The 16,898-nt window shown below is 39.3% G+C and overlaps 3 protein-coding genes across 4 annotated transcripts in view; all 3 read left to right on the top strand.

The window, feature by feature from the left end:
- The first annotated feature begins 1,912 nt into the window (after window positions 1–1,912).
- On the top strand, window positions 1,913–8,300 carry LOC105456875 (transcription elongation factor SPT5). Its single transcript, XM_011701229.1, has 12 exons — window positions 1,913–2,016; window positions 2,104–2,227; window positions 3,520–3,608; window positions 3,733–3,988; window positions 4,080–4,312; window positions 4,411–4,909; window positions 5,006–5,354; window positions 5,454–6,043; window positions 6,131–6,492; window positions 6,575–6,976; window positions 7,419–7,591; window positions 7,700–8,300. Exons 1-12 carry the CDS (start codon window positions 2,001–2,003, stop codon window positions 7,940–7,942), a joined length of 3,336 nt encoding a protein of 1,111 aa, XP_011699531.1. The 5' UTR covers window positions 1,913–2,000; the 3' UTR covers window positions 7,943–8,300.
- Window positions 8,301–8,479: 179 nt separating this feature from the next.
- LOC105456880 lies at window positions 8,480–13,146 on the top strand. The gene is made up of 12 exons (XM_011701241.1): window positions 8,480–8,642; window positions 8,852–8,996; window positions 9,297–9,678; window positions 9,931–10,023; window positions 10,366–10,441; window positions 10,517–10,688; window positions 10,896–10,977; window positions 11,535–11,660; window positions 11,801–11,954; window positions 12,193–12,408; window positions 12,581–12,650; window positions 12,959–13,146. Exons 1-12 carry the CDS (start codon window positions 8,584–8,586, stop codon window positions 13,022–13,024), a joined length of 1,641 nt encoding a protein of 546 aa, XP_011699543.1. The 5' UTR covers window positions 8,480–8,583; the 3' UTR covers window positions 13,025–13,146.
- A 457-nt stretch (window positions 13,147–13,603) lies between these two features.
- The window catches only part of LOC105456876 (tyrosine-protein kinase transmembrane receptor Ror), a 243,908-nt gene continuing 240,613 nt past the window's right edge, over window positions 13,604–16,898 (top strand). The window contains exons 1-2 of one of the 2 annotated variants that reach the window (XM_011701231.1): window positions 13,604–14,184; window positions 14,335–14,615. In XM_011701231.1, the coding sequence (XP_011699533.1) occupies window positions 14,546–14,615 (70 nt within the window). In that variant the 5' untranslated portion in view covers window positions 13,604–14,184; window positions 14,335–14,545. Of the gene's footprint in view, window positions 14,616–16,898 lie in introns of both variants that reach the window. The other variant, XM_011701230.1, reaches the window with a different exon arrangement.

A 16,898-nucleotide genomic window follows, 5' to 3' on the forward strand; every position in this document is an offset into this window, starting at 1 on the left:
TTGTGCAAAAATTCAGTTTTACTGTGGAACAAGATACTCCCGAATGTCGATAATCAATCGCGTCAACAAGAAATTCATTTCGATCAATCTTTTACGTTCAAATTCTTGTAATTATTACATATAATTACAAGATATTATATTCATGCAGTTATTACATATAATTTTGAACGTAATAATATAATATGCCTTTATATGTGAAATAAAATAGAGCAGACAACATATTGAATTGTATCAAAGAGCAAGGAAAAGTATAATTAAAACGAATAAATTATAGTTAAAATAGAAATGCAACATTCATTTTGCGACGTCTCTGGTAATATAAAAATTCTCGAGTCTCTAGAAATTTTCTATCCAAACCGATAAATTTTATAATAATTAATATATTTAAAAATTTCTATGATAAGTAAGATGTTGCTGTAACAATAATCGATCATGCATCAGATTCGCGCAGCGACAAAATCAAATGACCCGCAACACGATTTGCCGTCGATAGAAATAAATTATATATAATGTATCTTTCAATGCGAAATCTATTCTTATGATAAGTACTAAGTATATTATTAATTGTTACTTACCTATATCGTTGTACTCAGGTCACGATCGTCCATCCTCGGATCTCGCTTCTCTTTCGATGAACCGCGATCAATCTCCGACTTCTCCGTCTCGATGACTGATCCGACCTCGGACTTTGTGCTCTGACTGACGGATGTAGGCTCGATTGGGCTTTGGCCGAACGCGCGCACTAACTATATATGCGTGCCATACTGCCGAACGCGCACTTATTATTAATTATACACTGCGTATTGTTGCTGAACGCGCACTCACTATATGTGTACTGTCGAATACGCATTCATTGTGCGTACTGCCGAACGCGCATTTACTATATGCGTGCTGCTCGAATGCTTGAGCGATAGAGTTCGATAATTTCGAATTAAAGCTCGCCGCGCCGGGCGCGCGTCACACAGTACCATCCACACGCCGCGCCAATTCCCTACTACGGATCGCCCCGCGCCTCGCCAGCGTGCCGCGGCCGTCGAGCCGCCGAGCCCGGTCTCCCCACTCTCCCCACGCGCATGCGCGCCGCTCAGCCCGCGGCTCGCGGTTCGCCTCGCCGCGGGAATAATGCCGCGACGTTAATTTTTTTCTATTGAATTTTGACTGAATAATCACGCCGAGATTAAGCATATCGTATATTGTACTGCGTGCTCTTCGGAAATAACGAGTGACGACAATACCGTAGATTCAGAGACTCACACACGACTTATTATGCATGTAATTTAATTTTAATTTTAATTTTATGCATGTAATTTAATTTTAATTTAATTTCTAAACGAAAGAGAAGTTGATGGGTTCTTTTTTTTCTCTGTTGCACGGCTAGGATAAAAAATCGTAATTGCTTGCTTTTAATTGTTACAAACTTCTGATACACATTACGGTAATCTAACAGATAATTTAATATCGCGAAATGGGCAAAACGATTCTGTAATTAACAGAACTGTAAAATCATTTGATTGCTTAAATTACCCTTAGCCGATTTCTCTCGCTCGGTGTGATAATCTAAATAGAAACAGTCCAGGGGTTGGTAAATAACTGACACAACTTATTTAAAATAATAAATATAAAATAAATTTAAAAAATCTGCCAGAAGCCAGCTTCGGTAGAGGCGCTACCGACTGTCGAGCGTTCTTGTCAGAGAGAAACCTGTTCTATTTAGTTCGCATCAAGCTCGTTGTGGTCGCTGCAGTTCGCTTTCGACGCCATGATGTCTCGTGTCGTTACGAGCTCACGCCTCACCACCGTGTTTTCTTGCATCATGGCCGTCGGTGTCGTCGGTGGTGTTGTTTGATTGTACTTCGTGTCGCGATACTGTGCCCATTCAGCCCATTCGTTACAATTTGTTGTCGCAATTGTAGGCTCGCTGTTAGGCCGCGATACTCTCGCACGTTCTCGACCTTTCCAAACTCCGTTTTCACGGTTCGGCACGCACGAATAATCCCGATATGTCGGATTCAGAAGGTAATGCTCCGGTCGACATGGGCTAGTATCGAACGAGATATAACGTATGTCGTTGATAGGAGATACACACGATGGAACTTATTGCAGGTGCCAGCGACGCGGGAAGCGTCGGAGGAAGATCTCGAAGCGTCTCTCGCAGCAGAAGTCCGTCGCGAAGCTCGGGATCCAGGAGCCCGTCCAGATCTCGATCGCGTTCCCGATCACCGTCCGGGTGAGTCCAAAGATGCACCACGTTTCGTTGCATGATGCGTATACTGTGACATTGTAGCCTTATTGCTTGCTGAATGTTAAATAAAGTTATATATCATGAAACGAAACGCAACCTGAAGTAGTAGTACCCAATGCATTTAGAATTGTGTAATTGTACACATCTTTATATGTAACATATGTAGGACTTGTTATCAGATCTGTTGACACGTATGTGTACTCAAAATCTGTGATTGTAGCATCAATTTACCTTTGTTGCAAATCCAAGAAAATGAATTATTTTTAGACTGTTAACGATTTATTTTTTATGCTGGAGCATAATCTAGGACCTACGTAAAGCATCGTTATCACTTTAGCGAGGATGGTTTTGGGTAGATGACAAGAAATGAAGTTCAGAAAATTAAAATTTACTCCGTTCTGTTTTTACTACGTGCAATTGTATCACTTGAGTCTCTCTGTGTCCGACAGTCGAATTCCCATCTTGCTTCGCTGCACGAAATCGGTTTCCTTCGTTAGCAATGTGTCATCGGAGAATCTACTCCAAATTTTTAAAATTTAATAAAAAAGGTACTCTCGTTTATTTGCTGGTTTGTCGACTAATCGCTGATCCTATTCATAGCCTGATCATTTGGGCATTAAATGCCATTGATTATAAAGCCTGTTCTACAATAGTATAATTGTAAGTTGTAAGAATTGTTGTAAGAATTGATTAATCGAATATGAGAAGAATATTCAACTGTGATTGCTCAATTCTTACAGTTACATCCATTTACAATTACACTTATTATTGTAGAATAGTTCTAATATACTTATAACATTGGTTTGTAAGAAAACAATTATATATAATTTGAGTAAAGAAAAATGAACATTAACAGATTTGCTGTAATTTATCAATGAAGCCGCTTAATCCTCGTGTTCTGTAGCGGTTGATTAATTATTTAGTAGTAATTGCCACGTTTATTATTATTGTGTCGAAGTATGTGTGTACATGTAAAAGAAATAATTCTATGATTAGAATCGTGACAATACAACCGTCACATCATCAGCACTCAAATTATCTCATTTTATTTCTAAGATATTCAATTTTTGCAATAAATAAGAAATTATATTAAAAGAGAATGAGTGTTTTTATAATAATTTTATGTGAGTTAAAAACTATTTAATTTTATATTATATGTTACAAATAAAAGTATGATTATTTATTTTCTTGTGTCTGGAACGAAAAGGAAATCCTAAATATTCCTTAAATATATCTGGAATTTATTTTATTGTATATAATGTTTATTTTACTTATAGCTCAGAAGATGGAGACGCGAAGATGGACGAGGCAGAAGAAGTCAGATCGGGAGATGAAGAAGCTGTGGAACCAGAAGAGGAACCTGAAGGTATAATAAATCAGAACATTTTTAATCTCATGTGCGAATAAAACGTAAGAGAGTGTTTTTGCAATCTTTACAAATAGTTTTATAATTTTTCGTTTACGTTATGTTTTTTATTTTATGGTTGCAGGAGAAGACTTGGACAATAGCAGTGAATACGATGAGGAAGAAGACGAAGAGGACGATGATAGGCCGAGAAAGAAAAAGAAGAAGGATAGGTTTGGCGGCTTCATTATAGACGAAGCTGAAGTAGATGATGAAGTGGAGGATGACGATGAATGGGAGGAAGGTGCCCAAGAAATTGGTATCGTGGGAAACGAAGTGGACGAACTAGGACCGACTGCGCGTGAGATTGAAGGACGACGTAGAGGTACAAATCTTTGGGAGTAAGTATTCAAACTTTGAAGATAATTTTGTATATTTTCATGTTTGTCCTAATAAAAAGGAATTGATTCTTTAATGAATGAAATCTTCTAGTTCGCAGAAAGAGGATGAAATTGAGGAGTACCTCCGGAAAAAGTATGCCGACGAATCGATCGCCGCTCGTCGTTTTGGCGACGGCGGCGAAGAAATGAGTGACGAAATCACCCAGCAAACTTTGTTGCCCGGCGTGAAAGATCCAAATTTGTGGATGGTGAAATGCCGTATAGGAGAAGAAAAGGCTACCGTCTTGTTGTTGATGCGTAAATTTATCACGTATCAATTTTCCAGTAAGAAAATATAAATTTGAAAGATTATATCTTTTCGATTACATCTATTTGCATATAAATATCTAAAAACGTTCCTTTGCCTTTTTGAAAAATTTTAGGTGAACCTCTCCAGATAAAATCCGTCGTGGCTCCGGAAGGCGTCAAGGGTTACATTTATATAGAGGCTTACAAGCAGCCGCATGTGAAAGCTGCTATTGAAAATGTAGGAAATCTCAGAATGGGTATATGGAAGCAGCAAATGGTACCCATTAAAGAGATGACGGATGTGCTGCGAGTAGTTAAAGAGCAGACCGGGTTGAAAGCTAAACAATGGGTCCGTTTGAAACGAGGGATTTATAAAGATGACATAGCTCAAGTTGATTATGTCGATTTAGCACAGAATCAGGTTCACTTGAAATTGCTTCCGAGAATCGACTACACTAGACCACGTGGCGCATTGAGAACAGCGCAGAGCGAATCCGAAGCGCTGAAACGGAAAAAGAAAAGACGACCACCTGCAAAACCATTCGATCCGGAAGCAATCCGTGCGATTGGCGGAGAGGTTACCAGCGACGGTGATTTCCTTATTTTTGAAGGAAACAGATATAGTCGAAAAGGGTTTGTTTTCTTATTTTATTCCACTTTATTGTATATTATTATATATATTTAGACATTTAATTTTTATCAATTCAAATTATCTCTTATTTTTTGCAGTTTTCTGTATAAAAATTTTACTACAAGTGCTATTATTGCGGAAGGTGTTAAGCCTACACTTTCCGAATTGGAGAGATTTGAGGAGGCGCCGGAAGGTGTTGAGATAGATTTAAGTGGCGCGCCTGGAACTGGTACTTCTGGGAAAGAAGATCAGTCTCTAATTCATTCCTTCAGTAACGGAGATAATGTAGAAGTCTGCGAAGGTGAATTAATAAATCTGCAGGGAAAAATTGTTTCCATAGATGGGAACATGATTATGGTTATGCCGAAACACGAAGAGCTTAAAGAAGCTTTAGAATTTCAAGCTTCGGAGCTACGAAAATACTTTACGCAAGGTGACCATGTTAAGGTAAATTTTAAATAGCATAAAAATATATTTTTTTACAACATTACTAAATTATTTTACTTTTGACAACATTATTGACAATGCTGTTTTATTACTTTGCAGGTTGTAGCCGGTAGATATGAAGGCGATACAGGTTTAATTGTTAGAGTCGAACAAAATAGAGTAGTTTTATTCTCCGATTTGTCGATGCACGAACTCGAGGTTCTTCCGAGGGATCTACAATTATGCTCTGACATGGCTACCGGCGTCGATAGCTTAGGACAATTCCAATGGGGTGACTTGGTGCAGCTAGATACACAAACGGTCGGCGTTATCGTCCGATTGGAACGCGAGAATTTCCACGTACTCTCGATGCATGGGAAAGTGGTCGAGGCAAGACCGCAAGGGCTTACGAAGCGTCGAGAGAATAGAAACGCGGTCGCTTTGGACTCGCAACAGAACACGATACAGAAGAAGGACATCGTTAAAGTGGTTGACGGGCCGCATGCGGGTCGAGGTGGTGAAATTAAACACCTGTACAGAAGTTTTGCCTTTTTGCACTCAAGAATGTTTGTTGACAACGGTGGAATATTTGTTTGCAAGACTAGACATTTACAGCTGTCCGGTGGAAATAAAACAACGTCTATTAATTCAATGTCACCAGTGGCAGGATTTATGTCGCCTAGAATTGCCTCCCCGATGCATCCCAGCGGGTACGTGTGATCTCTCATACATTCTATATTTATTTGATGTATTCTTTGAATGTTTACTTATATGCAAACTATCGATTAATCTTACAGAGGTGGTTTTGGACGAGGTGGTGGAGGTGGAAGAGGCAGGGGCCGCGGTGGTGGTGCCGGTGCGAGACGCGACAGGGAATTAATTGGGACCACCATCAAGATAACAGGCGGACCGTACAAGGGAAATGTCGGTATAGTAAAAGATGCGACGGAGAACACAGCGCGCGTTGAACTGCATTCGACGTGCCAAACAATCTCCGTCGACCGATCTCACATAGCAAACGTCGGCGTGCCAACAAAAGATGGCGGCTTTAGTAGCTACAACAGAACTCCGGCTTACGGACCTGGTGGACAGACGCCGATGTACACGAGGGATGGATCTAAAACACCTATGCACGGTTCTCAGACGCCGATGTACGAGAGTGAGTATATTTATTTACTTTTCTTTTATATGGGACAGACATATATAGAAAGTATAATCTTTTTCCATTTCAATGTTCACAGACGGTTCTCGTACTCCGCATTACGGATCGATGACGCCGTCGCACGACGGATCTCGAACTCCAGGACAGTCTGGAGCCTGGGATCCGACTGTTACCAACACGCCCGCCAGAACGAACGACTTCGATGGATACAGTATGGAAGAGGGTGGTTCGCCCGGTTACGGGCCCGGATATCCTCCTACCGGGGGACCGTTTACTCCGCAGACTCCGGGAACTATGTACGGCTCGGAACAAAGTTTCAGTTCGTATCAACCGAGTCCTAGTCCTGGGGGCAGTACTACCGCGAGCCCGAGTCCTGCAGGTTACGTTGCCACTCCGTCCCCAAGTGGTACTGGATACACTACCAGCCCACATGGAGCATTTGCGACTCCGTCTCCGATGGGCTACAGTCCTATGACACCTGGTAAGTAATGTAATGGAAAAAAATGTAATATATATAATAATATATACAATATATATATATATATATATATATATATATAATATATATATAATATATATAAATCTTAACGCGAGTAGAAATTGGAAATCTTAATGAGTAAAGATAGAAATTTATTTTTCTATTATAAATTTCTCAATGTTGCAATGATTTTATAATTTAACATTGCAAATATGATTGCTTTTTAACTTTCTTCTTGTGTTATTTACAAATATTAATTATAAATAAAGATCTAGGACTTTGTAACTCTGTATCTATATTCTAATTTACATAACAGAGAACTTAATTACACAAAGTCATGCGTCATCTTTAGCAGAAGCAAATTTTCGATCGCAAGTTGTGGACTCGATATGAAGTTTATGCAGCTCAATATATTTATGCAGTATAATTTGAAATTCTTTTCCAGGGATACCAGGTAGTCCATACAATCCACAAACGCCCGGTTCATCAATGGATGCAGTTGGTTCTGGCATCATAGGTAGCTCGGAATGGCACACGACGGATATTGAAGTACGTATTCGCGACTCCCACGACGATCCTGCACTCGCTGGACAGCAAGCAGTCATCCGAGGAATTTCAGTAAGTGATTTTGTGTCAGTTCTGGATAGACTAAGATATTGCGATATCGATAGTTTATATACACGCGTCTTTCCGATTTTTCAAAACTGACACGTTTATTTGCGGCAGGGCGGTATGTGCACCGTTTATCTACCTACTGAAGATCGAGTTGTGAACTTAGTATGCGAACAACTGGAGCCTGTGGTACCGTCACGTGGCGACCGAGTCAAAGTGATTCTAGGTGAAGACCGCGAAGCTGTCGGCACTTTACTTTCGATCGATAATCAAGAGGGAGTGGTAAAACTCAACACAGACGAGATAAAATTCTTGCAATTGCGATTTTTGTGTAAAATGAAAGAATCTAAAAATTAATTTTTTAATTCGTACACACTGATACATTTATTATGATATTTACGATAATTTAGCGAATAAATATCTTCTCTTGTTTTACAATGTTTATTTTAAACATTTGCATTCTTGTATAATATACGTCTAAATAGCTAATATAGTAACAATAAATAATATCTTTATAAGACTATTTTATCTCTTGTTCTACATTATAATTTGTAGCAATGATAAGAAAAAAAGCATCATTTTTCGATTTTTAATTATGTCATGGTATAATTTTAGAATATACATAAATTGACTATGTACAATATCATTCATTGTTATGAAATTATTGATTATTTATCTGCGTGATTCAATGAATATGTATTATACTACAATTGTATTTTTTGCAATATTTATTCTCTCCCATATTCTCTCATATTCTACTTATTATGTTCTTTGATTTTTCTCGAATTTTTTATATATTTTTTTAAGTATATCTATATTTTTATTGTAAATTTTTCATAAATGATAAAGTCTGAAGTTATTGTTTTATTAACACGAAGTGATATGCATGATAGTTGTGATAGAATAATGGGCGCAAGCCGTCAGGCTTGTCAGAAATATCCAAGAAACCCGCGAAAAAAAATCACGCGGTTGAACATTTAGAATTCTTTTTTCGGAGTATGAACATATGTCTTTTGTGGCTTTTTTGGGTATTTGTAAGCTGCATCTCCAGTGTAAGGTTTGTTGCATTTGATAAAGATATACATATATTATTTAACAATGAAATGTCTACATTTCTTTAATTTTATGCAATATCAATATTATCGATACTTAAAAAAATAAACTTGTTAAAATTTACATTAAACGTAATCACGTAATGTTACTATTTAGTTTTAGAGATTAAAGTTTTAAATGCATTTATTATCTGTTTTGTATAATTCGCGGCAGAATAATTGAGGCTAAATCTTTTAAACATGGTCAAAAAACTGGTACAGTTTTATTCGAAAGAAACGATTTTCGAAAGCAATGCTGGACAGATGAGGAATTTACTATTCTTAGTAGTCGGAGGATGTTTCAAGATCTTCTACCAAATGTAAGATCAGTAAAAATACATTTTTCAAGAACGTTGGTACAAACTGTGTTATAAAAATCGAAACGAATATTTATCACAAAAAGTAACAAAAATAATTCGAATCCTAGAGAATGTATTTTTTTACTTTTTATTTCTTTTTAAAAATTAATTTATAATAAAGAAGTCGATATATTTTGAGATTTCAATAAGAATAAAGATAAGAGATAAGTCTAAAGATAGCTAGTCTTCTATAATGAGGAGTGAGTGCTCTGCTTAGAGGAGCGCATAGGAAGCGCTTTCTAAGATTTTCGTCTCCGCCAGGTGAATGTCATCGATCCCCAGAATGATCAGTACATAGCGCACCTTATGGACTATTTTCACATATGCCTCGAGAGTGTGCGGAGGCTGTCCGTGGGCAAAACGAAGCATTTGATGTTGAAAGCTCTGGCGGACACTCTAGGCGGTTACTTGCGGGCCTACATCCTCCCCATCACAAGGCATTCGTATTACGCGGGTAACATCAAGTATCGTAACACGAGGATGCTGTTCGAGCTCTTCGACGAGCTGAAGGTCTTCCTTCGGACCAACGGCGCCGGCTGGTCGAAGCCCAGCCAGGACCTTCCAAACATCCGGATCCCTCCCATCGTAATTACACCACCGAAAACGTCGGTCGCCTGTAACGGGCTTATCACGTATTCGGCGTGTAAGTGCAGCGATTGTTTAGTCAAAGAAATTTAAAAAAAGTGGACGCATATTAAATATATATTATTTCGATATCGAATTTTCTAAACAATAAGCGTTTTGAAAACAAAAAATATAGTCATAGATTTCCGTTGACTGAGGAAATATTTTTTTTCAAATCTAATTGCAAGTTAAAAATTATTACGTATCGAATTCATCTTGATATAGGATCGTGAAAATAACATTTCGATAACTTATTGCTTTTTCATAATAGCTTCCAAACATGACGGTGATTATCGGAGCTTCACGTTCAGAAAAAAAAGACGGTCCACGATGAAGCAGGGACATTCGAGACGTGCGGTCGATGGTGAGAACGATGGAACGAATTTAACTTTAAATGACACTTGTGTACTATTTTAGTATTCCATGTGGCTGACATACGAATGAAAGCTAAAAGTAATACGACCATTGCCATCTAAAAAAATATAAAAAAAAGAAGCTATTTTTGTATAAAAATCTCTGATGTACATAATTAAAATAATTAAATTAATATAATTATCTGTGTGTAAAGAGACTGAATCGAATACTTTCATGTGAAACTTGCAAAACATTCTCTACAGCAATTCTTACAATTATCACAATTTATGTTTAATCTTAAACGCCACACATAGTTAGTACCAATTATTACTAGATATTTTATTTTGCCAAGGCTACAGAAATGAGGCGACAACGAGCGAAGTCGTAATACCCCTCCCGATCCTCGATAATGAAGCAGAGCCTAACAGGTAGTTATCGAATGGCAATTTGTAAGAATGGCCTCGGCGATCAGACACAGCTTCAACACATCATTCCTTACCTAGCATCGCGCTGCCCTTCAAAACCGACAGCCTGCAATCATTGTACTCGGAAAAGTCGGCTTTCATCCTCGTGAAGTACTACATCACCAGCGTGAAGTGCATCACCTCGCGATCGAGCACGAAAACGCGGCTGCGAACGTTCAACAGGGACTTCTACGCCTGGTTGCAACGATCTGTACGTCGTGAGCAGATCATCGACGAAATATAACGATAATACAAAATATCCGGAAAAAAAATCCTCAAATCCTCCTATGTTGGAAAAGTCTTGTGTGAAAATATTTTATTCCTTTTCCACAGACTTTCTCTAACTTCGACGCGGTTGCGTCAGATTAATTTTGAACGAAAACCGAACAAAAAAAAAAAGATATCTTTCGCATTCCAGGTACGTCGACACCTAGACGACGAGAAGTGGTATCCAGCATTCGGCGGTGTCCTCCGAGTACTGGCTACTTTGCGAGAATCGGGTAATATTTCATGACGGGTCTTTCGTTGCGATTCGCCACGTTTGAAAATTAACGAGGCCGATATGCTATTCCGTTTAAGCGTTCGTATAGCTAAGAAACTGCAACCCTCTGCAACATTTCTCTGACCGTGTTTGTAAATTCGTGCGCGATTTCAACGTGCGCTTTCAAGGGGAGTAAAATATAAACGCGTGTCCATTAATCCTTTGATGCACATCGGGGATCAAAATGACCTTGTGCATTTTGCCGCGCTATAATTTTCTTATCGCGCATACGATTTCTCGGAAAGGTTCTGCTTTATTTTACAAGTATAAAATATGAGAAGATTATACAATAAATAGTCTTCGAGATTTTGTATGAAAAATTTTTAAGTAGAAAGAAAATTAATTAATCAAGAAAATTAATCAATCTTTAAAAGACATATATTTCAGCACATTCGATAATATAATGTATCGGTTTTTTGAAAAAAAAAAAAAAAAAAAAAAGTATATAAATACGGTTTATACTATTTCTTCTCGCAAATAATTTTATAGCGCATTTCTTATGGCTTGATGTGTTAGATATTGGCGGCGATATAATGAAGAGCAGAACAAGTGGTACTTATCAAGTTATGCCCAAAGTAGGCGCGGAACGTGTGAGTCAGGCGGACAAGAGTGCGTCGTCTCTTTACAAAGGAAAGGGAGAAAGTAGGTTATTCTCTCGTGAGACAACATAATTTTTTCGTTTTTGCATCTGTATCATTAATTTAAAATAGCACTACTTTCCAATCGCTCAAAATACAATTAAACAGCTAAATTGTAGAATAATTAAATTTGTATTAATTCAGACAGTACAATGACGCTTGGGCCGACGGAGCTCGTGATTATAGCACTGGTATCCGTACTGGTGATATGGTTATTGGTGGGTTTGTGCTTAGTGTGCTACAAATTCCTCACCAAACCTTCCGAGGGCTGTCCACCCTGCGAATCAAAGGCTACACCGTAAGTTGAGACACCCTTTTCTTTCGTTTATCTTTTTTCCTATGTCGCATTTTATATATCTTGCTTCCTCCGAATGTGTGAATCTATATGTGGTTAATTATTTTAAGTTATTCAGATTTATTATTTAATTTATTAATCTCTTCTTGTTATAATGTTTTTGTTGTTCATTTTTTGGAAAAACGAATACTATTTATAGGAAGATGCTGTAATGATATTCAATCCGTGCTTTTCTGTTCAGATTTGCGGTTCTCTATGAAAACTCAGACTATTGCCAGCCGGATACGTGCCCCTCGAAGTCGCGTAAGGGCGTGGTTCAAAAATTGAAGGAATGGTGGAGAGATAGGTTTGGACGATGCCCAGGGGGATGCCAGGAGCACGCGGACGAGGAACGTTGCCTGGCCGCAATCAGTTACAACAGCAAAGACGTCAGCAATAGCAGCAGCAGAGTTTATCCGTGGGCTTATCTTTACTACGTTATTCTGCTGCATTATTTGCATCAAAATATTTTATTTATTAATATAATAGAATTAGAATAGAAGTTCTATAATTGTATTGATCGTTGAATTAATCATATCGCGTCGTATTATTTCGACTGCGATTTCACATTAGAATATTTTTATTGACAGGAGAAAAAAGTACACTAAATCTACGTCCGCCCCGCAATTAGGAATGCCCAAAGGTCGCACGGTTTTCAAAGTAAATGATTATTTGATTTACTTTATTATTTAGTCATATATAGCTAAAGATCAGCGAATGCGTTTCGGATATTTTTTAAAATTATTACTGTTAACTATTGTAAACTTCAAGAAATATTTTGAGTTAACATTTTATTAGCAAATAGCCAAAAGAGTGCTATTTGTTACAAAATGTAAACTCAATTTTTTGAAGTTTACATTTTATAACAAATTTACAATAATTAAAAATATCAACAATAATAACATCATTTTAAATTATTTCGCGTTGTCTGTATGCGATCTTTGTAAAATTACAAATTTTATCCGCAGCATAGCGTTTGCTACAGTTCCGAAGGATCGACCACTTACTCCGACAGTCCAGCCAAGCTGAGATAGCAATTAGATAATAAAGAATGATTTCGAACGCCGGGACACGTGTGAAAGGATATTATATTTCCCCTTTAAGATGTACCATTTAACTTTAGGACTTATATTAATAAAAAGAGTAAAGCTTAATAGACACGTACGACAAGACTTTCTAATCCCGCGACGTACGTACATACAATCGTGTACGTGTGCTGCAGGCATCGTGGGAAGAAACGCGAAGATTGTTTTACTTCACGCCTCGCCGGGCCATTAATCTAATTTCATTACAGCCGGCCGCGCGCCGAAAGTACATCCCCCCATGATGCTTCTTCGTTCGCGGCTCCTCTAACCCCGCGCGCGGGGTCACGCGCGCGCGTGATCGAGTTCACAGTTCGGCAACTTGTTGCCGTACGAGACGCGAGAACGTGCGTACGTCGCGAACGCCGGGCGGCGCGGAAGTGAGGAAAACGGAGCGGCGGCGATGGTTTTGTAAACGCCGCCGCCCCACCAACGCGCGCCATCTTGCGCGCGCGTGCGCGACTACCGAGCGACGCCGCGCCGGCCCGAATCCGCCGAGACCGCGCGAAGTTAGCGGCCGGCCGGCAGTCTCGTGCGACATCTCGGACGATTCGTTGCGCCTCTCTCTGTATGTGTGTGTGTGTGTGTACTTGCGTGAGAAAGCGTGCGGGAGTGCGACACGCGCGAAGACCGGCACCCGTCAACAAAATCGAGCGGATCGAGCCGCTTCGAGCGAACAGTCGCGATTCCGAATAGTCCAGCGGGGATGTGTCGTTAAAGTAAACAAAACGCGGACACTCTGCAGCGGATAAATCGCGCGCGCTGTCCGGCGTTGCGTGTGCTTTCGCAAAGCGACAACAACGGAACTGTCAGCTGGGGCAGTTAACGCGCATGATGTACGACGTTCCGCGTGAATAAATACGCGAGCCTCGCGCGATGACACTGCCGTAGATGATCGTAGAGTAGCGTCGTACGGTGTACATCGGTCAAGGAGGAACAATCCCATATACGCTTCGCGGAAAGGACTCACGCGGTCGGCGCGGCCGTCATTCGCGCGCAACTTCACTACGGTGACGTCTCGTCGCGACGCGTATCGCGCACCCTCGGCGCGATCACTAATTCGACGTGGGACAGGAGCGGGAATCGTTATAGGAGGATTTCGACCGGATCGCGTGAGTTTTCACTTTCCCGATTCATCTGGTTCATCGTAGGAGGAGATCCGCGCCCGCGGATGCCGCGAACGGGTGAAACGTGATGAGCGGCTTGATTCGCCGAACGGCGGCGCGCGCGCATGCTCCATTTTGAGAATTTGAAATTTGCAGGTGACTCGCGTCGGTGGACGAACGTGCGACGAACTTGAGACGCTACACATATACACGCTCGCGCCTCTCCGTGCATCCCGTGATATATACTGTTTCTCCGAGTATGTGCGCCACGGCGGCGGCGGCGGCGGGATTCTCGTGCTTCCTCGTGTCCGCGCGCGTCTACAATTGACTTTTGTGCATCGTCTTGTGCGTTTCGCCGTGGGACAACATGGCACGCAGGGATCACCGCCAGTTGTGCACGCTGCTCTTCCTCCTCCTCTTCGCGGGCATCTTGAAAGGTGAGTCCTCACGCATTTTGGAGTTCAAAGGGGAGCAGGAAGCCATTCCCATTGTCCGACGAGCTAATAAAGTGCGTTTGATTTATCTGACAGTTGTGATATATAATGACTATGATATTTTATGATTCTAAAGGTGTTTCTCGACGGAGAATTAATTTTCCTCTACAATCGATTGTATTGTTAATTACACTCGACTTTGTTAGCTCCTCGAGATTTCTAAAGGAACAGAAGTCGAAATTTTCTGATTTATGAACGAGCTATTAAACTAATATAACGATATTAATAAATGACATTAATGATAAGTATGTCGTTATTTTGCCTAGCAATCTGTTATCACATCCGCTTTATCAGCGGTTTAATCGAAAGAGTTCTCACGGCATACGATAAAGCAAACGTTTAATCTCCACTCGAAATTTGCGATTGGTCGAAACGATTCGAGGGTACTTTCAACTTCTGTTCTTCTTCATAAACATTCAACAAGTGGCGACAGGTCCACTGGCTCGTGCGAGTTAAGTTCACGAGAGCTTTTCAAATCGCCCGAACTCCGCGACGACTTTTCCCGTCGTAAAATATCGAACTGTTACAGTCATCAAAATATTCCTTGTTGTACACGGTGTTTCGCGTAGACTTGTGAATAAACATGCAGATGTGATGCAGCATAGGTATGTGTAAATTTTACATGTGGAAATTAATTATTAATAGGCAGAAATTATAAATTTTAATATGTCAAATTATTGTAACACTTGTTTAACAGTCAACTAATTTTTCATGCAATAGTTTGTTCCAATTTGCATCCATAACATGCTAATCAACATCATATCTCACAAATCGTTAATTTGAATTTCTATCTTTTTGACCGACAAATTCCATGCGTGCACCAAATTGCTAAATTATTAACCGACAGACTGTGATAATCACAATGTTTTGTACTAAATGCCGTACTAAAATTTATAAATTATTGCTGAAAAGATAATCGATTAAAATAAAATAAATAAACTTTCTTGAGTGGAAGAGGCGCTCTCTATTTATCCCGATATGATATCTGTATTTCGCAATAAAATCTCGAGTTGTTACTCGAACTCCGTAAGGCGTGATTTTCGCGCGTACGTAACAGCAGACGTTTCAGCGCTCGCAGACGCTGTAATTTGTAAACGATTTAAAGCATTTCACGCTCCGTTAGCCAGGGTAATAGGCTCACTTTTAATTACCGTCTAATGTACTCCTACCGTCTCCCTTGACACCCACTCTCGCCGCGTAACAGGCAACGCTTTTCGTTTATCGATGGTTGAACCCGTGAGAGGTGAATTCTGCGCGACAAGATACCGGACCAATTTTTTCCTGTCTTATTTCCTACCCCAAGGCTAATAGATTTAAAATCGACGCGCGTTCCTCAGGATATTTTTACGCTCAAATTAATCGGAGTTGATAAACGCCGCGTCTTTTTTTCTATATGTTGCAATTCTGTTCGTCCATATAAAAGAAGTAAATGATTGCTTTTTCATGATATTTTATAGAGCAGAGCGTAATATAAAAAATTATAACTTATTAACATTTTCGAAGATATTTTGATATTTCCGAGGTATATTATACTAATTGATATCATGGATAATTATATCAATGTTTATTCATGGGATTATTATCAATGTTTATTCATTGGAACATCATCATATTACATTAGTTATCTTCATTTCGAATGTATGGAACATTTGATTTGAAAACTTTAAAGTATACCTAATATAATCTTGGAGTATATTAATTCTCTCTTGCTACGTGAACTTAAAAGAGAAAACATGTGGCAACGTATTCATGAAAAACGCCGCGGCTTTTGGTTCTCGTGAATATTCATTATAAGTTAAAAATAGAAAAACGATATACAGACCTGTTCAGGCACCTATTACAATTTTTTATCGTATCGTACATTGATTTAATAATGCGATAGCATTTAATGAAATTAGCGCATGGATGACTGGGTTTTTGCATAATATTAAGGCTACAGCTATAAAATTTTAAAGAACCGTTTCCACATGTCATAAATACGATACCAGCGGGTTTTATGCCCGAATTAGGCTGTCTCTTTATCTATGATCGAACGAATTTAATGACGGGATTGTTCATAAAAATTCTTTTAACATCACAATGCGCGCTAAATTTGTATATTATTGTTGAAATCGTGGCGAGGAGAAGCCTCCGTCCCTTTTTCTTCTCTTCCATCACTTATTTATGCGTTCAAGTTTCGAGAGGCGCGATTTTATTGGCTTGTAAATAACGGATATTATGCGCGGC

This window comes from Wasmannia auropunctata, unplaced genomic scaffold, assembly GCF_000956235.1.
Source record: "Wasmannia auropunctata unplaced genomic scaffold, wasmannia.A_1.0 LD335514.1, whole genome shotgun sequence".
NCBI classification, from domain to species: domain Eukaryota; kingdom Metazoa; phylum Arthropoda; class Insecta; order Hymenoptera; family Formicidae; genus Wasmannia; species Wasmannia auropunctata.

Coding starts and splice junctions, on each gene's coding strand:
- LOC105456875 (XM_011701229.1), top strand. Junction 5,355..5,453: donor CGCAAGGTGACCATGTTAAG/GTAAATTTTAAA, acceptor ATTACTTTGCAG/GTTGTAGCCGGTAGATATGA. Junction 6,044..6,130: donor TCCCCGATGCATCCCAGCGG/GTACGTGTGATC, acceptor TTAATCTTACAG/AGGTGGTTTTGGACGAGGTG.
- LOC105456880 (XM_011701241.1), top strand. CDS start 8,584: ATGAACATATGTCTTTTGTGGCTTTTTTGGGTATTTGTAAGCTGCATC. Junction 10,442..10,516: donor AATGAAGCAGAGCCTAACAG/GTAGTTATCGAA, acceptor TTCCTTACCTAG/CATCGCGCTGCCCTTCAAAA. Junction 12,651..12,958: donor AAGGTCGCACGGTTTTCAAA/GTAAATGATTAT, acceptor TTTTATCCGCAG/CATAGCGTTTGCTACAGTTC.